Source organism: Camelina sativa, chromosome 7, assembly GCF_030686135.1.
Source record: "Camelina sativa cultivar CO46 ecotype springtype chromosome 7, ASM3068613v1".
In the NCBI taxonomy this organism is placed as follows: Eukaryota; Viridiplantae; Streptophyta; class Magnoliopsida; order Brassicales; family Brassicaceae; genus Camelina; species Camelina sativa.
The window spans coordinates 25,047,546-25,074,684 of NC_141886.1; the positions used below are offsets into that span (position 1 = coordinate 25,047,546).

The 27,139-nt window shown below is 36.6% G+C and overlaps 2 protein-coding genes and 3 pseudogenes across 10 annotated transcripts; 3 read left to right on the forward strand and 2 right to left on the reverse strand.

Moving 5' to 3' along the window:
* Positions 1-108: 108 nt before the first annotated feature.
* Positions 109-11,072, reverse strand: LOC104702098 (transcription initiation factor TFIID subunit 2). 6 transcript variants are annotated; one of them, XM_087459265.1, is made up of 27 exons: positions 9,970-10,633; positions 9,682-9,891; positions 9,085-9,418; positions 8,501-8,646; positions 8,320-8,386; positions 8,030-8,053; positions 7,732-7,931; positions 7,491-7,644; positions 7,051-7,135; positions 6,851-6,942; positions 6,570-6,695; positions 6,386-6,439; positions 6,228-6,296; positions 5,788-5,885; positions 5,329-5,676; positions 5,140-5,227; positions 4,750-4,875; positions 4,608-4,664; positions 3,994-4,073; positions 3,868-3,910; positions 3,198-3,284; positions 2,938-3,027; positions 2,533-2,591; positions 2,360-2,450; positions 2,115-2,280; positions 1,840-2,023; positions 109-1,501 (listed from the first exon to the last, which is right to left on the reverse strand). In XM_087459265.1, the coding sequence occupies exons 2-27, from the start codon at positions 9,810-9,812 to the stop codon at positions 274-276; spliced, it is 4,227 nt and encodes a 1,408-aa protein (XP_087315391.1). In that variant the 5' UTR covers positions 9,813-9,891; positions 9,970-10,633; the 3' UTR covers positions 109-273. The 6 variants fall into 6 exon arrangements, 4 of the variants coding, with proteins under 4 accessions (XP_087315391.1, XP_087315392.1, XP_087315390.1 ...); XR_015562342.1 differs by lacking the exon at positions 9,970-10,633 and having other exon boundaries at positions 3,855-3,910; positions 9,682-9,910; XM_087459266.1 differs by lacking the exon at positions 8,030-8,053 and having other exon boundaries at positions 9,970-11,072.
* On the forward strand, positions 10,041-14,259 carry LOC109125661 (uncharacterized). Of its 2 annotated transcripts, none has more exons than XM_087459267.1 (2): positions 10,041-11,503; positions 11,832-14,259. In XM_087459267.1, exon 2 carries the CDS (start codon positions 11,880-11,882, stop codon positions 12,633-12,635), a length of 756 nt encoding a protein of 251 aa, XP_087315393.1. In that variant the 5' UTR covers positions 10,041-11,503; positions 11,832-11,879; the 3' UTR covers positions 12,636-14,259. The 2 variants fall into 2 exon arrangements, with proteins under 2 accessions (XP_087315393.1, XP_087315394.1); XM_087459268.1 differs by having other exon boundaries at positions 10,082-11,499.
* Positions 10,286-11,207, forward strand: LOC104704862 (putative F-box protein At1g65740 pseudogene; annotated as a pseudogene). Its single transcript, XR_015562344.1, has one exon. The product of XR_015562344.1 is annotated as a putative F-box protein At1g65740 pseudogene (transcript).
* A 6,413-nt stretch (positions 14,260-20,672) lies between the features above and the next one.
* Positions 20,673-21,041, forward strand: LOC104704863 (uncharacterized; annotated as a pseudogene).
* A 1,987-nt stretch (positions 21,042-23,028) lies between these two features.
* On the reverse strand, positions 23,029-26,128 carry LOC104702099 (eukaryotic translation initiation factor 3 subunit I-like; annotated as a pseudogene). Its single transcript, XR_015560929.1, has 7 exons — positions 25,791-26,128; positions 25,455-25,677; positions 25,127-25,342; positions 24,897-25,030; positions 23,652-23,768; positions 23,420-23,542; positions 23,029-23,322 (listed from the first exon to the last, which is right to left on the reverse strand). The product of XR_015560929.1 is annotated as a eukaryotic translation initiation factor 3 subunit I-like (transcript).
* Positions 26,129-27,139: the final 1,011 nt, after the last annotated feature.

Consider the following 27,139-nt stretch of genomic DNA (forward strand, 5'->3'; position numbering starts at 1 on the left):
GATCGGTCCATTAGTATTAATTGTGCACTGTTTCAATTCTAACGTTAGTTCGTGAAACTGACGTGGAGCGCGCTTCAACTCAAAGCTAGGAGAGAGGCTTAAAGCGCATTGGACAAATCACATCATCACAGCTTGCATTGCAACAACAACAAGCTTTTTGAATACAAAGTCACACTCATCGATTCTATGCATTTTTTTTAATCAGATATTTTAACAAGCCATAGCGACAAAATCAGTAGCAGTTTTAAAACACCAAAACGACTGCCTCAGACCTTACGAGTTGTTGAACGCTTTGCTTTTCAGCTTGATTCGGAACTTAGGAATCGGACGATCTGATGGCTCAGCTGATGGCTCAGCTGATGGCTCAGCCTCTGTTTCAACCTTTACCAATTCGGCACCATTGCTTGGCTCTTCTACTTTTTTAGCCTCCGCGACGACACTCTCTATCTGCTTCTCCCTAGCTGGATCCGAAGTGCTGCTCACAAGCTTTGCCATTTCTTTTTCCTTCCGTTTCTTCTCCTTCTTTAACCGTTTCTTTTCTTGGTAAACCGGGTCTTCTCTTTTCCTCTTCTTCTCTTTCTTTTCCTTGTCTTTCTTCTTATCCCTTTCTTTACTAACAGATAGTGTTTGAAGGCTCGCGTATTTCTGCTGCGCCTCGTTTTCCATACTATGATCTACTGGTATGAAGCTAGGCGCTGCGATCTGGATGTTATTATCTGCTTTCTGGCTTGCCGAAGTTTTCCCAGACTCAGCAGTGCATTGCAACTCTTTCCCAAATGTATCGCCTTCGCTTACAAATTTTACACTGCCGATACTTGCGGTCATGCGAGATCCAACATCGTGACACGAATTTACTTCCTCCACGTGATTCTGATTGCTTATGCTCACAGCATCCGTTGAGATTCTCTGTGGAGCGTCCACTGAAGCTGAACTAGTTTGTCCCCTGTCTATATCATGGCGTACCACAATCCCTTGAGATCTTTCTATGGATCGTGCTGATCCCTCGGCTCTGCTGGTCGCACCAGATGGTCTGACTTTGATCCGTATAACAGACTTCTTGACCTCGTGACTAACAGACACAGACGCCACATCAGGTTCTTTTTGACGTTCCATTATCGGAGGGTTTGGGTTTACGTCCCTATTAGCTAATTCTTCTCTGGGGGCTTCGCCATCCAGTGGAATCTCATTAACAATGGGATTTTCAAGTAAAGGTTGGTTTTGACTTTCCATGTGAGGTTCAAGATGCTGAGCCTCATACGCAGCGACAGGTTCTGGAAACCTCAGTTCAGAAACAATAGGCATGAACATTTCCTGTGATCTCGCTGGAACGCCAAAAGGAACAACATCCAGCGATTTTCCTTTGGCATCTCCAAGCGCCAAAAGTGAAGGCCCCCCTGCTTCTGCTTCCGGGACCGAGAATACATTCTTCGGCTCAATGCAAGCCTCCACATCAACAAGCTGCAAAGGTTTCTCTTTGGGCACTCCAAACAACGTTGGGGGTCTGAAAATGAGATAACGGTAAGTATATTCTGTTCAGAATGTCAAAAACTACGGTGAAAGCAGAAGAAGACCAATATGTAATTCTCTTTAGGTTCAAAAATGAAGACACTTGAATTTCAAACAAAATTCACGAAAGGGAATAAAGTAATGTCCACAAACACGATGCATCAGCTACAAAACCTTCATAGCTTAAGAAAAATAGTAAATTATGTACTATGACTCAAGACTTACTTTTGTGCTACCCACAGGAAACCATAACGAATAAAAAAACAAATGCACGGCATGAGAAGAGTACTTGTGAAAATTATCTGGCAGACAATGAATGTAAAAGCCACAGACCTTCCAGCGAGGATTTGGAAAATGCAGAATAAGTAGTGGCGAAGAAATTCATTGTTGAATACTACATGGCTCTTGAACAGATGCAGCAAATCAAGAAGACTAACAGTGTCGACGCAATCGTCGGAGTCATATCCAACTGCTATTTGACATAACCGCATCGTATGTACACACAATTTAACTTGCCCTGTAATCAAGAGCCAAATATATAAAAAGAAATAAATGAACTCTACCAGAAACAGAAAGCTGCTATGTCCCAGCAAGAGAATGTAACCAACCTCTCAAAGATGATTCTTCTACCACATATTTTTTAAACAACAATAGAGCAGAACTTATCCCTTTGGATTGGTACTCGATGTCAAGAAGTGCCCTACTTGCTTCTACACGAACTTGCAATATTGTATCCGAGTTTCGGAATGGTTCGATAAGTTTACAGATGTGTTCCTGAAGTCAATTAATTGCAACCTTCTGATGCTATCAGCGTTATAAGGAGAAATTGGAGAAAAATATGGAAAGAACTTACGAAACTGATGGAATCAGAAAGCTTGAGAGCAGTCTGTGCCAACGTTCTGATGCAGCTAATTGTCAAGATGCCATTGTAGCTCGGCATCAACCTAGTACATTTATCTCCAACAAGCTTTCAGTAACAAGTTCTGTCAAAACATATAAAATCATAAACATCAAACACGAGGTTACCTGTCAAACTGCAAGAGTCTGTCAATGCGCTTCAGAAGAGGGGCTAAAAACGTTAAAGTCTGCCAGGGAAACAAAGAAACATAAAGTGTTCAGCAATTCACATCTTTGCATATGAACTGAATAGGAATAAAACAGAGCTCCACTTTTTTTCTGTCACCACCTTCATCCTCCAAGACCAAATATTTTCATTTTTTTCATAAAAGCATGAGATGTCGATAAAGATATTTACAGCTAATATAATAGATGAGCTAAGTACTAAATCTTGTCTTGTCAAGTACGATTTTTTTTTTATTGATAAAATTTTGAAGGGGTTTTTCTACCCATCATAACGTCAGCAGGAAAAGACCAAAATAAAAATTAGCTAATAAATCGTAGAGTAGCCTTAACATGATAACAATCACAGACCTGTTGACAGAATTCGAGATCACCAACTGACTGAACAAGCACAGCAAGCCAGAATACATCAGAATACGGATTCCCACTGTTGTCATTGTACTATAAAAATAAAGGAGAAACGGCGAAATCAATAAAGATGATAATATGGACTGAAAACAAGCATAAACCTAATGTTTCATAGATTATAAGAAGGCTATATCAGTAAGCTACGAAAGTTTCACAAAATTTACCGTCATTAGTACATGATAAAATACTATGAAGATGTATACCTTTAGAAGCTGTAATATAAATTCAACAGCTTCTCGAGGGCTTTTCCCCTCAGCTCCCCTAACTCTTGCAATGGCATGTGGAATGGCCTAAGACAAAGCAAATAACAATGAATTTAGATAAAACAGTCAGGAATGTCGCATGCTACTACTACTGCAACAAGATTGATAGATATAACACAGGAGATCCAATCCAAATGTTCCTACGGAGACGTTCTATAACAGAGTTCAAAGTTCAAGAGAAAAAATAGATTCAACCTAACAATAACCAAAAAAGCCACGAGTGAAACAGAAGAGCTAACTGTTACAAACCATAGTATCAGAGGAATAACCATGGAAACCCCCGGAGGTAAGCAGGCTAGGAAGAGAAACATAAATCACACCCTCTCTGCAGAAGGAAATTTTCCTAAAAAACTGAACACGAAAGAAGCTTTGGGATATTTGCGAACTTATGCTCATTATTTTCATTGGCTCAACATTCATTTGTTTTCTATTCCACCATGACATAGTACTTAGTTGCCTAATTTTTTTCAGGAGAACCCCAATTTATATACTAAGCAGAGCAGTAACAGTTTTCTATCATATCGAAATGACATGTCATAGCATCTCCAGCTAACAGCTGAGATCAATTCGTGACACTATATCAAGCTCATACCCTACCTTAAATCATTACCTCAAGCACAAAATATTCTGGGAAATCACGGAAGTCATTCGGCCTGAAAGGAGAACATCAGTTTTATGAGAAATCTCCCACTGGTTACCAAAGAGATGTACAAATATTAAAAGGCACCAATCTCACTTGGGGAGTCCAATCTCTGCATCAAATCTTCTACTTTTATAAAACTTTATTAGATGTTGCAAACCCGCCCAGTCAGTCTCCTGTTAGAAATAGAAATGAGCTTAACTCAACATTTGCAGTAAGACTTATTTCAAAGGACACAAAAAGCAGTGCATGAGACCTTTAAAAAGGTGAAGTTCACAAAAATAAGTTGAAAGATGGCATAGCATGCAGTTTAAACCAATAGACATACAACATATGAAATCTGTTAAACATGCCAGGAATAAATGGGATTAAGATGAATGGAAGATTGATGATAGGAATATGGAGATCAGAAAAAACAAATTCCTCCCCTCATTCTTTCTGCAATTTAGTAGATGGAAGTTTTCCAATTATTTTTTTTTCAGTTTTTCCCACCTGAACTAAAGGAAATCTGTTCCCACAAATTTTATTTAAATGATAAAATTTCACGTGAATCATTAATTCACCGTGTTCCGTTCCTCTAAAAACATAAAAAAGTGCACATTAAAGTTCCTGATCTTATACTTTTAAAGCAGTGCCTTTTGCAATCTCTAGTTAAAATTTTGATAATTATACGTCTTGTCACTTTGGAACTTGAACAATTTTAATCATACCTCTGATGCTGTTTTAGCCATTGCAAACGCTGCGCCAATGCGTATTCTCCAGAAAACCTATATGTCACAATAATATCTTGGAGAAAAGAACTTACATCTACAAACTGGTATTTGAAAGAAGTACACTAGAGACGGACAAAACCTTGGAGTCAGTGAGAATACTATTGAGCGCATTCACAATGGAAAATGAGTGTTGTTTTAAAGCTTCAAGTGACGCAATTGCCTGTGCCTGAGCAACAACATCTCCATCCTTCTCTAGTTGATTCACCTGGTCAAAAGTCACAGAAAACACACAAGTGTGAGAAAGGATTAATTAAACCTAAAGCGTAGTCAACAAACCAGTGATGGATCTTCAGATGGCTACAATTAACAGGACAACACAAGCACACACGCACACACACAATACAGAACGACCACTTTTACGTAACATAGCTCATGAGCTTCTTGTCATGAACCATGCAGAAAGCCAAAGTAAAAGTCGACTGTTATGTACACAATATATTTTCAAGAAGTGTCAAAGCAGATCTCTTACCCACATTTGTAGGGGCTGATGAAGTTGAATCTCAGCAATATATTCCATCTCAGGGTCAGCTTTAATCCAAGTCAAAGGAGATTCAATGCTACAGAGAAACATTCAATCTATCAGTTCTTTTTCTTGTGGTCGTTGCAAGAAAACTAAACAGACCAGGAATGCCAGAAATAGCGTATCACAGCAACCCACCTTGCTTTATTTTCTAACGGTACTATAGCATCAGCATTGTCTTCAGCCCCATCAGGTTTTCCTCCCTTCTTTGGTTTTTGATAGCGTTTAGCAGCAAGTTTAGAATGACATGGTAATTCCAGTAGCTGCCATCTATCTCCAGCCATAGGCAACTTTGGATGATCGGACATTCCATCGATCTCGTAAACCCTTATACTCATAATACCCGGCCAGCCAACATCCACATCTCGGTTTTCTGAATCAGAAGTAGCCCCAATAACTGATAACCTTGCATCGAGCGAAGCTGTGCATTCGCGCAGAGCAGCCATTTCAACAATGTTTTTCCTTTTGTTGTAAGACAACCCAATCCTGGTATTATTAAACACCAGTAGAGAACATCGAGAAAAGATTTAACGACGATCCAGGTATCTATTGAGTTCAGTTCAGAAGAAAGTAACTCATAATACAAAAAAAAAATACCTTAGCATAGGACAACCGCAAGATGCAACCCATCGCTGAAAAAATTCTTTAAGAAATGGACGCTCAAGATTTCCAATCTTATTAGCAAATTGCCGGAACTGCATCTCAAAAGCGAAATTTGAGAAACACACATATGTATTAGAAACTGAATTCGAAAATTCAAGCTGAAAGATAATCAGTTGATCAAGAAGACAAATATACAAAAATCGAGGGAGTTGTTTTGTATTTGTATACAATTCGATTATGAGTTGTTGAACCAAGTTACGGATGACTGGCCGTATCACATTATGGTTGAGGGTACATTTATGACATAATTGTTAAGTATATCAAGTCACAACTAAGAGACAAATCCATTTTGATAAAACGTATGCTCCCAGAGCAAGGAAAGTATTCAGTCAAGAAAAGCTCCCAAAGAAGAAATCATCGTATAGTCATGTTACCTCCTTCGTGCTAAGGGACCGTATAGGATTAGATGGATCTTTGGCTCGAGATATAATTTTCTGCAAAATCTGTAAAACATCGAAAAGAAATTTGTTAATCACGTGTGTAAGAAAACTAACAAAGTGATTCCCTGAAAAATGATGACAACATGTCATACTTTACGAAACGAGTCTGAGCCCATTTGCTTCTCCAACATCTGAAGGACTGCTCCCTTCAGAAATAAGTAAGAAAACAATTGTTATTAGTAACAAAACGCATGTAAATATATCTCAGAAATTCATACACGGCCACAAAAATTTGAGAGCACGGAATGATAAATATGAATAGAAAATTATGCTTACTGATTTCCATGATCGTATCTTCCCATGCATCCCAATAGAATGAGTTCCAAATAGGTCCTTGCAAGAAGGAGATGCGCTCAAGCACATTGCACCACTATCATCAGCTTTACATACAGCACAGTTTGCCTGCACTTGCACCAAAAAGATTCAGAAAAATCAAGATACGAGGTTCATGACTTTGTTCAGAAATGGTTACAGGGGCGTCCAGGGAAGATTAACTCGACTTGTTGTAGTTTTAGCTTGTATATGTGAAAAAAAAAACACAAGTAGTGAGTATAAACCTTGTATCTCCGGTATCGTGCTTCATTATTTCCCAAAAACTGCTTGATAAACATATCCGTCAAGAAACCAGCAAGACCGTCGAGGAGCCAATCTGTTATAGCAACATGGACAATCATGAATCACAAGATACACGCTTTCAAATGAAGCTGATATAAAACATTGTACGCAAAGCGAAGTGTAAAAAATGTCACGCGCCCACCATCATTTGGTGACTCGGGAGTAATATAAACTCCAAACCACTGTTTTGCTAACGCAGAAGCAAGTTTAATACGCGTATCTATTGTCTGCAAAGAAAATTGAAGGTCTATCAAATTTATGCATAAAGGAAATAATAAAACACCAACAAGGAAAGAAAAATTCTTGTAAACATACGTGAAACCTTCTACACCAAAAGCCATATTCCAATGAAGGGATGAAATGCAAGAAATAGATGAACTCAGCTAGTAACATACATAAGAGGCAATGCATAATTATATTTAACTTGCTCAGATACGTTCGTTGTAGTTTTTCAAATATGCATCATACAATTTCTGGTCGGGTGTGCCTTCCATTATAATATTGACATATACACAAGATTTACATGCATGCGTCTGATAAACGTATCATCTAACCACAGGCCAATTTACCAGGCAACATTACCTGATCAATAACCCTCTCATCATATAGCATGTGGGAGCTAAAGATACTGAAAGAAGCTCCCAAAGTCGACGAGGAAACAACCATTTCAGGAGGTAAAAAGACTTGCTTGTAGAATCCAAATGGAAAGTTCGCGCTTAAATAATCCTCATAGTAGCTGTATAAGTTGATTTTCCAGTAGACAGCAAATTATACTTAGATTCAGTTTGATTACAAGGAATTGTAAGAATACAAATTTACTGACCTATAAGCTTCATGGAAAAATTCCATTGTATTACGAAGTCTCGAGATATCATACGGCAAACACAAGTTAGATATGAGAAAGTTGTTTTGATCTGGAAGGAGTTCCAATGGTCCCGCAACTAAAGACACCCACCGTGGAGCGATAGGAATAGCTAATTCGTATACATAAGTTTTTCGGCTAGTATCTTCTTTGCACATAACCTGAAGTGTGAATTTTTTAAAAAACCAACCCCCCTAAACCTTCTTGTAAAGGTACTGATAAGATTGAATGAAGGAAAATCTAAACATATTCCACATACTGTTAGCCTTCCAGATAGTTGTGCCTACAATATAACAGAGGAGAAATATTCTGTTTGATCCAGATTCATTTATAACTATACTAAGCACAATATTCTGATAATCTAAGGACTGGATATAGCTTCTTTCCTATCCAAGCTGAAACTAAATTTGACACAGATTCTATAACTATAAGTCATGAGAACCACAGCATTTTTGTAAGTTTTTCCACTCAAATTTGCACGTAAAATACTAGATCGAACAAAATGGTACTTCCTCCAATCCATTCACGTATAAAAGATATACAGCTTACCTGGTAAAGTAATTTTCCAACACTGACAGCCACAAAGTTGTGTGGAACAGTGAATTCCAGATCGAAACTGCATCCACCACAAAGTGATAAATGAAAATGGTTAAACAGGTTGAGATTCCCACTCTTGATCTCAAGAGACAAGAAACATGAAAACAGAATTAGTTCTTAAAAAAATGAATACCTGCAACGATGGTACTCATCATCTATACAAGGAAACCAACAGCGGGCTCGTCTCATTTGGTTATCGGTATGTACAATGTTCTCATCAAAATGAATTCCTGACTCTATTTTCTCTACCCAGTAGTTAATCCGAATCAGTTTAACATTCTGCGTCATATGAGGATATATAAGTAGTTAAACAAAGGGCAGTTCTCAGTTGTAACCCATAGCAGAAGATATGAGTATCAGGAATAACAAAAAAGTATCGATAGCTACCACTAGTATTGATTGCATTAGTTTTTTTAAAGTTCAGCTACCAACATGGTAAATTCTTATTTAGCATCGAACAAGTCCGATAATAGATAACTTGATATGTGTTATCTTTGGTCCACAAAAGCAGTAAAGGAAAACGAAGAGTAAGCATAGCTAAGGTGAATACTAGAAGTCTAAAACCCTAAAGCCATGTTGCTTTTAGTATACACCATAGTTAAAATCGTCAAAACAACCACGGTTTCCGATATGTAGTTCAACCACTTAAAGGCAGTTCGTGTAATTTGAAGTCCCATTACATCTCATTAATACATGTAGGGAAATCAGGAAAATTACCTGTTTTGCCTCCCCGGAGGATTGGGAACCATTTTCTAAAGTAACATTATCTAGCTGTTCAGATAAATCCTTAGAGGGCTTGCAACAGTTAATCAGTAAATTTGCTGTGTCTTCTCTCTTAAGAACCCCGACATATTCCATAGCCGCAGCATCAGCTGCTGACGCAGGGTCAGAGACCGAGTTCCAGTTACTCTCAGTTTCAGAGTTTTGATGATGCGGATAGTACTCAAACACAGTGGGTTCCCCATCTACCAAAACACTCTCAATTCCCAAATTCTCCGCGTGTAGTCCCACGATACCAATATCTGGCACACTTACTTCTAACTCTGTATGACTATAGAAAAAGAAAAAAAAATCCCATGAAAATGCAGCAAAGAATGATAAAACCAAAGGACCATACAAGTAAAACCCTAAATCATCAAGAGCAGAGGATTTCACCAAGAATTGAGAATTTCAAAGACTAATGTCGGTGTAAAATTCAACTTCTGCTCATAATTAGGGTTTCTTCATCGCGAATTGAATTAAGCAGCCAGAAATCACAATCACGCATTCGTTTCGCAGATGAACAAATCGAAAGTAAAAGAGAAGGAAACGTACCCGTAGATTTGGCGTTTTTTAAAGTCGATAGAAAGAAAGAGCTTCTGGTGAAGAACTTTAGCTCCAGTGTTCTCCGAGGTCGTCTTCGCGCCAGGAGCTTCCTCGTTCTTCGGCTTCTTAGCCTTCGCCATGTTTCCTTTTTACCCCTGAGACGTTTTGCCCGGAGAGCCACCTTCTTTATACAGCCTTCGATCGATGGGTTTGGTTCCTCTAAATTACAGAAAACTCCTCTATGTTTTAAACATTAACAAATATTCCCCTACTCTATTGTAAAATGTCTAATCTTACCATGTATGTGCATCTCATGGGCTTTTGTTAAAACGTTTCCAAATTTAGCCCATTAATTTGGAAGTCCTCTCACAACACAACACAAGTAGCGGCGGTCCTAGCGGAAACAACCAGATTTGGGAGAAATGGTAGCAGATTGGTCTAACTCAAACGCTTCCGTAGCATCTGCACATCTTGGCGGCGCTCCAGTGTGGACAACAACAACAACCCTTTCCCGAGCCGCCGCCCTGTCATCCACTTCGATCCCATCGCCCCTAGCGAAACCCTACTACACGACGAGGTCTACCGATGCGATCCCGGTGCGTTCCTCTCACACATGGCCTTCTTCCGAGTCACTCTTTCCTCCTCCCCGAGCAAGGGCTGGATCATCAAATCCGATGTGGACATCATCAACTCCGGGAGAATCCGTGTCCTTGACCCTCTCTCGCGTCTTCCGTTGCGCTGTTATTCCGAGAGCCTCGATCTTTTGGAGTTCACTGTCTCCGAGATTCGAGAAGCCTATGTGGTTGTTCACAAAGCCAAGGCAAGATTAGCGGATCCTGGATTCCTAAGAAGTGTTCTTGTCAAAGTCAAGGAAGTAGAAGATCAATATCGTCATGGAGTTCTTGGTATCGGTTGGGATGGATATATCAACTACTGGAATGGAAATGTCTTGAGGAGACTTGAACAAATGGGTGATCACTTCTCCGACATTATAGTTCGCAAAGGGGTAACTTATGTTTTGGATTCACAAGGCATTGTTTGGTGTATTAGTTCCGATCTTCAAATCTCTAGGTACCTAAGCACTTCTGTCGATGAAACTATCACTAACGGCTATAGGGGAGACATGAGATTTGTGGAAGGTTGTAAAGAGCTTTATGTTGTCGAGCGCCTCCCCAAAAAGAGTCCCCGAAAGAGAGAAGCTGAGCGCGCATTTGACTATTCCATGACGGTCGGTTTCAAGGTTTACAAGATGGATGAGGAGTTATCAAAATGGGATACAAGTTAAGACCTTGGGAGACAAGGCCTTTATGTTGGCTCCCGATACTTGTTTCTCGGTTTTGGCTCATGAGTTTCACGGATGCCTTCAAAACTCTATTTACTTCACCGAAAATTTATGGCCTAAGGTGTTCAAGCTAGGCAATGATAGTTAAGGGTGTCAAAATGGGTAAAAACCTATGGATTTACCTGTTTGTCTATTATTTTAACGGGTATGGGTTAAGTTTTTATACCCATATAAATAAATGGTTTTGATGGGAGTAAACGTCTCAAAAGTTCCTAAAAAAATTTGACAAATCTCCTATCTCCCTCTCTATTCTTCATACCCTCACTTTATTTAATAAGAGATGGTGAGACGATTTTAGTCTTCTAATTTCATTGATTTAGATTAAATTTTTAAATAAAAAAACAAATTCAACTCTCGTTTTTGACTTGAGAAACCCACCTGGTTACTCACGTCTCAATTCAGCCGCCGGCGATTCTTCTGTCGTCGGAGCTCCTACTGCCGTCGTTTTTCACCAACTCGAGTTGAATCAAGTCGTTCTTCAAAATGTAGGTGTGTTACTTCTCATTAGAGTAGCTTTTGGTTGAATTTGTTTTTGATTTGTAAATTTAGAAATTCAATTGGATTTAGATCAAAGAAAGCTTAGCACATTGGGTGTTTTACAAAGGTTTATTGGTCGATTGAGCTATCTATTAGATAAGAAAGGGATTTGGCTTTCGATTTCAGTGAATTAAAGAGATTAGAACTCGTTTACCATTCGATTCGATTTTGATAGGAGAGAGAGAATGTGGTGAAACTGGTAATACTGGTATATTTAGTAAAACTAGTAAAACTAATAGTAGTACTAATTATGATTTTTTTGTATTGGTTGGTTTGGCAGGATACAATATGCGAGAACGTCAGCCTACATTTTAAATTTGAAGGACGCATGTATAGTATAATGTTCAAGAGGAATATAACATTGTTGATGTTAAAAGCAAGGATACAGAGGAAGCTTGGGTTTGTTGAAAGTAACGTTCAGTTGCAGCTGAGCTACAAGCCACTACTGGTAGAAACATTGGAGCATTGTGAGCTTAATGATGATGAGGATGTTAATGTTTATCTAGACTCCGTTAATTATGAGAAGCGAAGATGTATGTTGTTTGTGAATGTCATCCCTTCTGACCCTCAGCCTGAGCAAGTTCCCATAGTGTCCATAGTGCCCACAGTGCCCACAATGCCCACAGTGGACCAAAGTTCTGTCGGTATGAACTTTGAATACCAACATGCGAAGGATGGTGAAATTGGACCTAACGCCATTGTTGTCTACGTAGGCAAAGAAAAGGCTGTAGAGGGTGATTCTAATAAAGAGGGTGAAGTTGAATTACGTGATGAAGGTGATGAATATACTGAGCCACGCCCTGTTGTGGAACCGTGTAAGTATATTGAACCATGGGATGACGGTTTGGATCTGACTAAACTTCAAGAATTTCCAAACAAGAAGGCATTGCAAGATGTGGTGGATAGAGCTTCATTCGCTAACTGTTTTAGTTTTGAAATAGTAAAGTCGGACAAGGTGCGTTATGTGGTCAAATGTCCTAAAGAAGGATGTAACTGGGGTTTACGAGGTGGTAGGATTCGAGATACATATATTTTCGCGATTAGAAGGCACATCAAGATGCATACATGCTCTCGGGCTAGTTAAAGTTCAAGCAACAGTAAGAGACAAGGCACTCCACAATTAGTTGCTTCTCTTTTACATGGTGATTATCCAGGGCAAATGGAAACTCCACCTCCGAAAATTATCATGGATCTTGTCAAGACAAAATTAGGTGTTAATATATCATATTCCACGGCGTTGAGAGGGAAAAATCAAGTTGTTACTGATTTGAAAGGTAGCCCAGAAGAAAGCTACAAGATGCTGCGATGTTATCTGCACATGTTAGAGAAGGTTAATCATGGTACAAGATCATATGTGCATTGCAATGAGAATAATAAATTCATGTACTTGTTCATAGCTTTGGGAGCTAGCATTGAAGGATTTAAAGTCATGAGAAAAGTTATAACTATAGATGCAACTTTTCTAAAGAACGGATATAAGGGTGTTCTTGTTTTTGCGTTGGTTCAAGATCCTAACTGTCACCATTATCCCTTGGCGTTTGGTGTTCTTAATGGTGAGAATGATGCAAGTTAGAATTGGTTTTTGGAGATGTTGAAAACCGTTGTTGGGGATTCTTCTGAAATGGTATTTATGACTGACAGAAATACAAGTCTCATAAAAGCCATAGCTAATGTATATCCTCTGGCTCATCATGGTTTTTGTATATGGCATTTATCCCAAAATGTGAAAGGTTATGCTCGTAACGTCAACAAAGACGTTGTTGCATGGAGATTCATGGAGTGTAGTAGGTTTTACACAGTGGCTGAGTTCAACATTGCTTACGCTTCTTTTACGACAAGATATCCTTCTGCTGCAAAGTATCTTGAAGAATCTACCCAGAAAGAAAGATGGGCAAGATGTGTTTTTCCAGGAGATAGATACAACCTAGACACAAGCAACTGTGTTGACTCGTTGAACAGCGTATTTAAATATGCAAGGAGGTACTTCTTGATACCCATGCTTGATGCAATACTTAAAAAAATTCTCTGAATGTTTTAATGAACATCGGAAAGATGTTGTGTCTGGATCAGTCGCAAATAAATTGGTGCCTTTAGTGGAGAACTACTTACATGATTTATGGGCAACTGCTGAGAAACTAAAGGCGATAGAGCTAAATGGTTTCGAACTTGAATACAATGTCATTGACAGTGACGAAAAGCCTTATTTGGTGAAGTTGCGATTGAGAAGTTGCAGTTGCAGGTTTTTCGATATACAAAAGTATCCTTGTGTGCATGCATTGGAGTCTTTCATTACATTCCAAAAATATGGAGGTAAGGATATCGAGTTACATGAGTTGTGTTCTAAGTATTATTGGACGGAGTTGTGGGAAATTGCATATTGCAAGACAATTTATTTAGTACCTGATAAGTCTTAATGGGATGTCCTAGATGAAGTCCAAGATATGCAGATCATGCCTCCGAATCGGAAAATAAAAAGGGGAAGAAAGAAAACAAAAAGGTATGCATCTGCTGGGGGAAAACGACCAAAAACTCGACCTAGGACGCAGAATAAAAGGCGCCGGAGACAAGGACTCCAATGGTTGTTATTTGGAGATAATGTTCATGTTTGATTCACCTCTTCATGTATCAATTGTGTTTGGTTTGAAACTTAATGTAAAACTTGGTTTGAAACTTAATTTGAAGTCTATTAATGTTTTCTTCTTTCAAAATGTGTATATAAGAGAGTAGAACTGGCACAACTAAGATAAAACTGGTAAAAATAATAAAATTGGTACTACCTAAAACCAATACATATTGTATAATACATGTGTATAAATGTTCTACATAGGTTTCTACTATAAATGAATAATTTTCGAAAATATATTAATTTTAATTTATTTATGAAAGAATCTCAACAAATGTTTCCTTACACTTTTAATGTCACTTTGTAAATAATTACCAAGTAAGCATGAAAACGTTATAGAATTATAAGTTTTAACTTATGAAGTTGCAAAAAGCTTGTAATTGTATGTTAGTTAAGTTTAATCAACTGTAAAACTAAAAAAAGTAATGCTAAGGTTTAGTATAACTAATTAAACTGAGAAACCTCTAAAGTACAACTATTTGTAAGTTTAGTGCAACTGCATTAATCGGTAAAACTGTGTGTGAACACGCAGTGTGAACGCACACGTCTTTTACATGGGCCAGAATTTCGTTTTTTCTTTCTTTCTTCACCACAGCCCCGAAGATTTATCTTCCTCATTCTCATCCATTCATTCATTTCTTCGAAACCTAAAGTACACATTCTCTCCTTCTCTCATCTTCAAAGTCGAATTCTAGATCTATTTCTCTCCTTCTCAAACTATGGAACAATTTGAGGTCAACCCATACTATGTTGATCAGAAGAGGGCGAGGAAGTTAGAAGCGTGGCGACAAGCCATAGCCGATGGTGATTTGGGCATGCCTCGAATTTGCCCATGTGGTGAACGAATCGTCAATGAGATCTCTCCAACAGAAACATAGAAAAAGAGATGGTTTACTTGCGTTAAGTATAAGGTAAATTAAATTAAATCAAATACAATTGAGAGACCTGAGTATGATGTCTGTTCGTTGATATATTTTGCAGGATGATGGATTGCACAGGCGGAAAAATTGGGCTGATGCAATTGAAGAAGAAACTCAAACCTTAAGGAAGGATGTTGATAACCATTGGGAGAGATTGAAGGAATTTGAACCCCATCATACTAAGATCTATAATTTGCAGATGCAGCTTAAGAAGAAGAGTGACGAGATTGCCAAACTAAGGGAGGAGGTGGTGTTGCTTACCACTCGAGTCGATCTCCTGGATAGGTTGTGTTTTGATTGATATTATCTGAGTCAATCTCATTCTACGTTGGTTTAAAACTTGTTGAATCAGTTTCTGTTTATTATCTTTTCCTTGAATTCTCTTGTTGAATCAGTTTCTTATCTTTCATGTGACTTCTCTTGTTGAATCATGATGTTCTATCTCTCTTTTATGTGACTTCTAGGATTATGCCTCCTTCTTGAATTGAATCATGTTCTATATTTTTCTTATATGAATTCTCTAGTTTTGTTTAGTTTTACGTAGTTTTGCCAAAAATACGAACGGCAAATCCAAGAAAATAACATAGTTTTACATAGTTTTACTAGTAATACCAGTACCAATTGCAAAACCAAGAAAATAACGAAGTTTTACATAGTTTTACTAGTACTACGATGACAAATCAAAGAAAATAACATAGTTTTACTACTTCTTAGACCTTTTTCTCTTCGTCCCTCTCCCTCCTTCTTGCGAAGTACTCGGTTGCTCATCATCTACAGGCGCCTGACATGAAACCAAATTTTGTTAACACATTCTAGTATTACCAAGTATTACTATAGTATCACGAAGTATTACCTTTGATTTCTCTTGCTCTTTCACATATACTTCCAACGGTTCGATCCTTTTTTCAAGCCCATCAATCTTCGCCGAAATGTTATCGAACTGGGTTTTCATATCCTGATTCATGGTCATTAGAAGATCCACCAACTCAATAATATCTTCTCTCGGTTTTCTATTTCCTCATTCGCATCGTTTTGTCCTGAATGAGTAGCCACATCGGCTGTGTACATCTCCTCCAAAAGTACAGGTAGTCCTCTACGAAGGCGCCACATCCAACTGGCAACTACGACATCATGGGTATCGTCTTCCTCAGCTTCTTCCATGATTAAATCGAGAAGAGGAATTTCTTCATCAATATGAGGGATCACACTAGCAATTGCCTTTGTAAACGACCTACTTTAGATACATTACAAACCAATTTATTCAAATGATTAATAATTTCAATTGTTAGGATAACTAACCTTTGTTGTACCAAGTGTATCACCTATATTCTTTAGAGGAAAACCTTTCTGACCGGTACCCTTAAATTTTCTCCTGCACATCCTAGGACAACTTGCATCCGCCTCAGAAATTTGGTCATTGTAAGTGTTCGCCAAAATTGGAACTGCCTCAAATAGTAAAAACTACACAAAAAAAAAAAAAAAAATCAGCTTCACTTATAAGAAATATCAACAATGAGAAAACTTCAAATTTTAAACTAACTAACCTCCAATGAAACACAGAAACCTGGAACAGGCCATATCACATTCTCTTTATGCACGGCCCCATTAAAATGCCTCATTGTATGGGAAATCTCTTCTAACATGTTCTCGAATGATAATCTCCCCCAAGGAAAAGACACACAACAACCTAGATCATTCACTGCTCTTACAACAAAATCATCGATACCCGCAACATCTTTCCCCGAGTCTTTTGTATAGCCTACAATGATGCTTCCTAAAAAGTAGAGAACCGCCATCTTCAACCTATCACGAGTACGATCTGGTTGCATTACAATTAGCTTTCCCCTCACATCTTGAAGTGTAATCTTTTTTTTTCGTAAAAAATACTTCCTTCGAAACTCGATACCGCCGGCTTCCTTGTAATCAAGTGGATAGCACCGACAATCTAATCCAGACATCAACGCATGTTCTCTCAGATCATACCGGATTGGAACACCATTCACAATAAACCATGCTTCCTTCTTTTTTTCGATTTTAGCCGTTCGAAGTAAGAGCAACCACATTCCCATAAGCTTGTGGTTTGGTTCCCTTGGCATGTGGAAAATATGCTTGAATTGTGGATGTTTCTCAAACCAATCCCTCTCAGAACTAGTCAGTGGATGCTCTAATTTATCCAGTGTTTCCACAGTTTCAAAAATATGACACCTTGTCGATAGCTTGATTTTCTGGTTGTACTGACTAGGCTCAAAGTGCATTCCTAAAGGTTGCATCGCTTCTGTTTCCTCCTCCGATTCCTGCAACAATATCAGTTTTACATGAGTTATACCAGTTATACAACAACTAGTTGTACCAGTTCTACTAGTTCTACACCACCTAGTTGTACCAGTTCTACTAGTTCTACACCCATTAGTTGCACCAGTTCTACCATTTCTACTAGATCGATTTCAAATTCCAATTCAATTCCGAACGAATGAAACAGACTTGTTGTACTTACACTTGCATCGTTGTGCTCCTCGTGCTCCCTCTTACTTTCGCTTGTACTCCTTCTCGAGTTACCTGCCGAGTTCAAACTTCCCTCCTTATCTTCTTCTTCTTTTTCTTCTCCTTCATCGTCTTTTTCTTCCGATTCTTCTCCTTCATCGTTTTCTTCTTCCCTTTCATCGTCTTTTTCTTCCCCTTCTTCACCTTCTTCACCTTCTTCTCCTTCATCGTTTTCTTCTTCCACTTCATCGTTTTCTTCTTCCCCTTCATCGTTTCCTTCTTCCCCTTCATCGTTTCCTTCTTCTTCTCCATCGCTTGATTCCACAGAAGTAGATCTCTCGTTATCTCCTCCTTCTTCATCATCTTCTTCTCGATTACTTGATTCCGGAGTACCGGATTTTGCTTTCTCTCCTTCGTTCGCATTTTCTCTTCCGACCACCGGATTGGGTTCCTCCGAAACTCGACTTTCACTTTCTTCCACCACCATACTCAAAGCTCTCTCTCCTCCTACTGTCGCCGGACTCAAACCCGACACACCTACTTCCGGCGAATCGAATTTTGCTTTCGAACCACCATCTCCTTGTGAGATCTTCTTCTCTTTCAAACGCTCACTCCTCCTCACACGACCCCCCCTTGTTTTCACCATCTTCTTACTCGATTTTTGGTTGATTGAAAGAAAAAGAGAAAAACCTAGTTCTACAGTTCCACCCAAATCGATTCGAGTTTCCCAAAGAAAGAGAAGAGTGACGAGAGAGAGCGGTTTTAATTTACAGTTTTTTAAAAAAAAAGAAACCGATTCAGTTTTTTGGGTCTTAGATCCGATTTCGTTTGGTTGGGTGGATACTACCCATGTATTTTTTGTAAATAACTTAGTTTTCTTTGGACAAGAATGTAAAACAACACATTCTCGATTTAAAAAAAAAAATCAAAAATAAAAGCCAAAAAAGAAAGGGACTTTTGAGATTGTCAGAAATATTTTAGGGACTTCTGAGATGAAAACTCGTTTTGATGGGTTCGTCCAAGGGGTTCGTGGGTTTAACAGGGTAAACCCGTTAGGGTTATAGGTTACCCATGGGTTAATCGGAAAAAAACAAATATAATATATATATAATATAATATATATCTTATGTATATATGAAGAATGAAAAACAGAAAATAATATAATATGTATATATGAAGAATGAAGACTATGAAGTTAAAGAATCTTACTGGATCATTTAGAGAAGATTCAAGTGTTTTTTAATTTTAAATTAAGAATGATTTTTATTTTAAATTAAGAATGACTTTTTATTTTGGTTTTATAGATTTTTGGCTTTAGGATTTTAGGATGTTCTTTCTATTTTAATATCTAGATATTATTTTTTAAAATTTAAAAACTTTGGTTAGTTTTATAATTTATTTTATATAATATGTTATGGATTTAATATTAATTATTTTATTTTATTTTATTTATATATGGGTAACCCATATAACCCATTTAGCCATTAGGTTTTATATTATTGGGTTTCGGTATATAAATTCAACCCATTATAATAAATGGATCGGATTGAACCCGCCCATGAAAGTCTTGAATCCATGTGGGTATGAGTCGGGTCGCGTTACCCATTTTGACAGATAGTGGAAGTATTATCACATCAAAGTCTTCCAAGACCTCTTTCCAAATGTTTTCTCCTAGCTTTCTCTGAATCTTGTTTAGGTGGTCAAAGCTAGTTTCATTATAATTAAGAGCACCAATCATCTCTAACAATAAAAAAAAGTTAACTTTTCATCTTTATAGACAAAGTAATGCAACATGTTATATCGTAAGAACAACTAAAATATCTTCATTCTTTCGGTATCATAAGCAACTTTAAAATAATTATAATCTACTTTTTAAAAATTGAGACTTAACATGTCAACTCCCAATTCATGAGACCCTAGTGGAATGATGCATCTTTTTTATGAGTGATTTATGAAATGTTGGCCAATAAATAATCATGTTTAATAAATCTAGTACTACCTTTAATTTTATTAAATTTAAAAGAGCCAAAACCACGGGTGTACTAATGGAGTTTAATCATTAATGTACTATCTTGGTTTTGTGTACCATATAGCATAAATAAATAAAATTCAACAACCTTAAAAATTATTTTTCTGTGTTTGTGTTATTTTTAGAAAATAAAACTTTTATGTTTTTTTCAAAAGAAAACTTAAAACATGTTATTTTAAGATTAATATCAAAATGTAGATTAATGTTAGAAACTAAGCATTTAATCATAAACACTAAAGGTGATCGAGCACCGGCTTAATGAACACGGCCAAACGGTAAAGATAACAACCACAACACGTATCCGCAAGGACACGATCACCGTACTTGTCCGCATGGGGGCTAGATCTAAGCGGGTAGCGGAGCGCCGTAGATGGGCTAAGTTCGGAGATGCCGTCAATGATGATGAGGCCGGTGGTAGCTGCCTCACTATGGTTTCAACGGAGGAGATCTATTTGGAACGACCCAAGGCTCTTTCTGGTAAAATTTCTTTCTCCCAATATCTCTACTTTTTTTATTTTCTTTTCCTTTGCTTTAAAATTTTGCATGCATGGTTTATATAATTATCTCTGACCTGTTGCATGGTTAGCGGTATATAGCTTGTTACTAATTACGTTTAGTGACAATTTACTAATTCCGAATAAAGATTTACAGATGTACGTACTGTTAAGAACTTGTTACTTAGCTTACTCTCTTTATATATATTTGGTAGGTTATATCAACTGTTAATTAATTTCACCTTTTTAATTTATGTATGGTGTGTTGATTATATTCGTCCTGTCGAGAGTCTTAAGTTGTTTAGGCTTTTTTTTTTCTTTTTTTTCTCTAAGGTATTAATTAGACAATATATCATTCTAATTTTCTTTTGATATGTCAGGTACCAGACAGGAAGAAACAAAGCCATCAGTACCACAGTTTGATAAACCCGGTGCGGTCCTGATGATCTGCAGGAATTGCGGCAAGAAAGGTGAGCACTGGACAGCGAGATGCCCTGAGAATAATCATTCCTCAACCGATCAAGCAGAAGCTTCTACGTGGACCGACAAGGTTTTTTTTTTTTTTTTTTGTTTTAATGTGAAGATTTCATTCCAATAGAGATTACATAGTTGCTACAAGGTTGCTACCTATGTCCCACCAAGCATGAGAAAAGGTTCAGAAAGAAGCATCGCTCTCTCAGACATGAGGAGGAGGAGGAACGACGAGAACTCTTTACGTGTGACTAACTTGTCTGAAGACACGCGTGAACCGGATTTGATGGATTTATTCGGTTCATTTGGTGATGTGACTCGAGTACATGTGGCCTCGGACCAGAAGACCGGAACGAGTAGAGGCTTCGGTTTTGTCAACTTTTTGTGTAGGAAAGATGCCCAGCGAGCAATCAGCACACTGAATGGTTATGGCTATGATAGTCTAATTCTTAGGGTCGAATGGGCACACTGAACTATTTTCCATGATCGTTCTTTGTATACGTAAGAGGCTAATATTTGTTAGAGACACCAATAACAATTCGTTCTTTTGCCATAACATAATTGGCTTAAACCAATTTCCATGTATTAGTTAGGTTTATTACAGTATACATGTTTTGGTTTATATAAACATGACAGTAGTGACTGATAAGGACAAGAAAGAAGTCATCGCTGGTGGAAAGCTCCGGCCACCACTCACGGTGGTCGACGATAATGAGATATCGCTCTTTTTTTCCTTTTGGTGAATCAAAACTTTTGTTTTTAGTTTAGTACTCTTTCCTAACTAATCATAACAAATTTTAATTTAAATAAATCATAAAGAATAAATGCAAAACAATGATTTTATGAAAAATATATGGTATATATATATATACAGATTTTTTTTTGGGTCAAATATATGTAGTATATTATATGGAAAAAAAAAGGTAATGAATCTAACCATGCATCAGTGTCAAAATAAATTAAACCGAATTGGGTCTTAAATGGGCTTGACCAACTTAAATAAATTAAACCGAATTTGGCTTTTATGGTTTTAATTTCTTTGAACAAAATCAATCGATTCGTTTAAATAAGAGAATATAATTTACATATTTATAGTTTTTCTTACTTAATCACATGTTAATCCATTAATAGTAACAACTTAATATGTAATAACTGTTATATTAAATATGTACTTTTTGATTTTTTTTTATTTATTTATTTAGATACAACCATTTTCTTACAATAAAAATAAATAATAACATATTGTAATTTTCAAAGTTATTAATATAAATATATAGACTATTTAAAGATTTTTTGGTAGTTATATTCCTGAATACAACTTTTGTATATATTAATACTATTTTGTGGGTGGTTCATATAGTTGTTAATGTGCACATTGTGCACATTCTAAGACTATTTAAGGTTAGATATTCATTTTTTTCTTTTTTTAATTAAGAGACATACTTTTCAACTACAGAAAACATATAAAATCATACGCATGGTTATATCTTATATCTAATCCCATCCAAACACATGTTTTGACAATGACTTTACCATTTAACTCTCATCCGTAAACCTATATTCTATGACTTTCTTTATATTATTCTAATGGTTATGATAATCTCATCTTTAGTGTCGAATGAGTACTTTAGTGTCGAATGGGCTACTGCTAGATCCAGCTAGAAATTATGTTGTCAATTGTTATTAATCATCAATTCTTATTAGGGTTTTTTTTTTCTTTTGATTAGTCTACTTACATGTTATCTATATATATATATATATATATATATATATATGTATTTTCTAGATCTACCGAGTTTACTTGAGTTATTATAAATATTTTCAATTGCTTTTATTTTTTTTTCTTTTTTCTAAAATAAAATATTTTCAATTGTTCTTTTTTTCAGGTATGTATAAGTAAACGAAAAAAACTTATAACTATTTCTCTATTTCTAAATTAATTCTTCATCAATATAAGCTCTAACTTCACATTACCCAAAAAATTTCAATATAAGCTCTAATTTCACATTACCCAAAAAAATTCCTTAGGATATTGACTCTCCTTTCTCGGTTGTTTGAATTAAACATAATTATTATACATATATTCGACGATAAATCTTTTACCAAAAAAAAAAATATGTATCTTGGCGTTGAATGTATGGAACAAGTCTTACAGATTTTTTTGTTGTTGCCAATAATTCGTTCTATTGGCTTAAAACCAATTTGCATGTTTTGGTTATATAAAGTATAGCTACTATTAATTAAATAAAACTATAGAATATCAATGACTGTACTAGTTCTATGCTCACGTTTGAATGAGGAAGCATCATATCAAGGGGACGAGATACCAGAGATCCGGTTCACATATCAGATCCTGAAAACGAAGCGACATGATTAAGTCTGAATAAGAGACTTTGGTTGTTTTTTTTTTGGTCTCTTCTTCTGAGTTGTTATTTGTAATGCTCTGTGCCTTTTGTAGGTTTTATATCCGAACTTATTACCCCTCATTGATTTAGAGTATAATAATACCTAATACATAAACATTTGGTCAACTAAACAATAGATTTTCATATATTTTCGTTAAAGGCTGAGCATATGATTTACATATCACAAGAGAATCATGTTTAAATCAAGTAATCAACTCTGGTATTCTGGTTGGCTGTAACTCGAAAGGAGAGTCACTTCGTATCACCTTATCCAACCCCTTCTTTCGAGTCAGAGGTGGTCATAGCAGACTATTGACTCCTCAGCCCCTCGTTGTCAGTACATTCCTCCTGCCATTGAGAATATTTAGCACTATATAAGTAGATGACACTCGGGAGTTTGAAACGCTATATCAGTATAAACACCTCTTTCCTCTTTTGTGCTAACCTGGAATGCTCGTAGTACAGTGTAGCATTTCTTTCGCTCTGCAGCTGCAGATATGTACTTTTCTTTTGAAGCATCACGAAGCATCTGCTCTTCTTGGAGCCCAAGTTGTGCTCTTCCTTTCTTCTGCACTTTCAACATTTTGTTACGACAGATCATACTTCTAAAGTTATGGAAGATGGGCTAGATTCATGTTCTGTGCCCCCAAATACCTAAATCAATATAACTCTGTTACCTGTTATGGAAGACGGGTTAGATTCATGTTCTTCCTTCTTTTACTCTGTTTCATGACTCCTTCCACTGAATCAATAAGCCTCACAACGCCAGCAGGAGTAACAATCACGTCTTGAAACTACATTTAAGTCAACGCTCAATGGTGAACTTTGGCTAGATTATACTAAAAGGGGGAAAGCAGAACCTAAGTCAACTTCGTATGAACCTAAGATTTTTTGGTAGTTATATTCCTGAATACAACTTTTGTATATATTAATTTTTTAATACTATTTTGTGGGTGGTTCATATAGTTGTTAATGTGCACATTGTGCACATTCTAAGACTATTTAAGGTTAGATATTCATTTTTTTCTTTTTTAATTAAGAGACCTACTTTACACAAAGAGTCCATTAGACCATCTCCACTCCAACAACTCTCTTAAGTTGCTCAAATAGTAATTAATCATATAATTAATATTAAACTAATTAAAGCAACTCACTTAGAACTTAAACAACATTATCTCTCCACTAGAGAATCCAAAGAAGGTTGCTCAATCATTTAAAAAATATTATTTTATTTTATTTTTGTTTATTGATTATCAAATTTTAATAATCTAAAATGAGAAAACAATTATTTAAATTATTTCTGTTACAAAAATAGAAAGAAAAAAAAATTACAGAATTTGGAATATTAAAAATATTTTACAAAATTTGGAATTTTAAACATATTTTACAAAATTGGAATATTAAATATATGTTACAAAATTCGGAATAAGAATATCAATATTGATCTAATGAATTTGATAGAAATTTAGTAGAATATCAAATTCTAGTGTTATTCCTTAAATTATTTATCGTCATTATTTTAAAAGGACTTTTAAATCTATAGTTATTCACTTTATCAATTTTTTTAATTATTTTATCAAATGCAAGTATTTTCCAACAATATGTAGTTTCAAGGACTTTTATTTAGTCTGCATGTCTACTAGGAAAAAAAATTGTCACCATTTATACGTTTGAATTGATTGTTTATGCCATCAATTATTTCAAAGAGCTTTATCATCTAAGTATATAGGTAGTACAAAATCATGAAAATGTTGAAAAGAGAGAGAATAAAAAAATGGGAGTCTCTTTCAAAGAATCTAACTCTTGATGTTGAAGTAATTGTCCTAGTCTAGCAACAATGACAGTAGCACCATAGAAGGTTTAAGCTAATAATCTTTAAATGGAAATCAATACACAGAAAGGCCTCAAGAAATTTGAAATACCTCGGTATCCTAGATTCTGATAACAACATCTTCATCGGCGCTAACGATAGTTTTGTTCAGGGGACCCCAAACAACTGTATTGATCCTCTTCTTTCCATCAGGATCATTAATGACAAGCACATAATCACCAACCTCTACACCAATTGCATCAAAACCAATTCCAAATTACACATACAAGACATATAGGCTAAGTAACATAACTATATTTTGATCCGGAATTGACAACTTACGATCATGGGGATCTTCGGCAATGCGTTTCACATGAATAGCAGAGGTACGATCCATGAAGGGATCAATGGTAATCACAACAAGATGATCTCCAACAGAGAAATCCACAGACCTGGCCGGAGAACCAAACTTGTATGTGAACAATTGTTCACCAGATTTCACATCCCAGAGCTTAGCAGTCTGATCAGCACTACTAGTGATCAATCTTGACAAGTCTCCTAAGAACTCACAAACAAATCACTAAACATTAATTTTTGAAAGACTAAACCCTAAACTGAATCCATTCCATCCACTCTATACTAATTGAATTTGAGAAGATGAGACACTTACAGGAGACATCACAACACCACACAGCACCATTGTGGCCACGGTAGGTTCCAAGGCGTTCACCATTATCGGCAAACCAAAGAGTGGGATTGTGGTCCTTGGCACATGAGAATAGGAGATCGCCATCTCTGTTGTACTTGAGGCACGTCAATGGACGTTCATGTCCTTTCATCAAGATCGGCGATATCCTTGATTCTAGGGTTTGATCATGCGAAGAGTTTTGAATCTGTAAAAACAAAATACAAAATCGATTCAATAGAAATACCAAAAGATAATATAAAAATAGGAATCAGATTGTAGCGAAAGAGAGGAAGAGATAAAATAATAATGCATACATACTTTGTTGAATTGGCGACCATCTAATTGAAGACCTTCGGGGTTAACGCACTCCATTGTCATGACGGAGGAGGGAGGAGGCGTCGATTAAAGAACGGCTTTCCGATGAGACAATCGTTCAAGTGAAGAGCGTTCGTCAAGTGAGAGTGCAATCTTAGGGTTACGCCGATTTATAATGCCATCGCCTCCGATGACCATCAACCCTCCAGTTTTAGCCAGAAAATTCAATGAATTCGATGTGAATTGATTGAATTTCCCAAATTCTGGATGAATCGCATGTTTGATCGCCGTTTCGAACGAGAGAAAAGAGAGAGAGAGTCGGGAAGAATGAAAGAAGAAATGGGGAAAAATAAAATAAAATAAAACTTTTTATATTTACGCGTCCACCAATGGCCATACGCCACGTCGCGTTCTTCAGGGGTTGCTCAAATTGCTTTCCATAGCACCGATACTCTGCTTCATGGACTCGAAAATATGTATTTTCTTGGGAAATTGGGGCCCAAATGTGAGAGCAACTCAAAGAACACTCCCCAGTGGAGATGCTCTTAGTGTATAGACACTTTTTGAGAAGTAACTGAAAAAGCATACAGTTTTTGTTAGAAATTTGAAGAAATACACTTTTTACTTTTGTGAGATAGAGAGTTTGTGAAAGAAAATGTAAGAAAAAGACAAATAAAAAGACCAATATATCTATAACCATGTGGTCCCCAATTTGTGGTCCCAATTTTAGAGTAAATGAGAGATAGAATATGACAACAACAAGAAAAATTCAATTGTGTAGGACCCGATGAATCAAAAAACTAATTTAAATTAAGATCCATTTAAATTAAGAAAATTCTCTTAAATAACACCAAATAATTTTTATTTTCAAATTTAGCATTCTAAATTTATAAAAACCGGGTTTAAATTCTAAAACTAAACCCTAAACTTTTGATTCTAAAACTCTACTACTCATAATTATACATTAAGTGTAAAATGGAGAAGTCAAACATAAAAAAATATTTTAAAATATTTTAATGTGTCAAATAATGCTATTTTGGTGTACCATTTAGGTTTGATGTACCATATGGGTTAACTGTACAATCTGGGTTTAGAATACAATCAGGACTGGTGTACCATTTGGTTTGGTGATGATGGGACCATGGACAGCTCAACTAAAGGACATGGACATGAGGAGCAGCTTGAACCAGAGGAAGCATTGGAGGAGCAGCTTGAACCAGAGGAAGCATTGGAGGAGCAACTTGTACCAGCGGAAGCATCAGAAGAAACATTGATCGTTCCGGTGGGTCCTGTAACAAGGTCAAAATCAAGGAGGTTCAACCAAGCCATCAATGGTCTACTTAGAGAGCTGG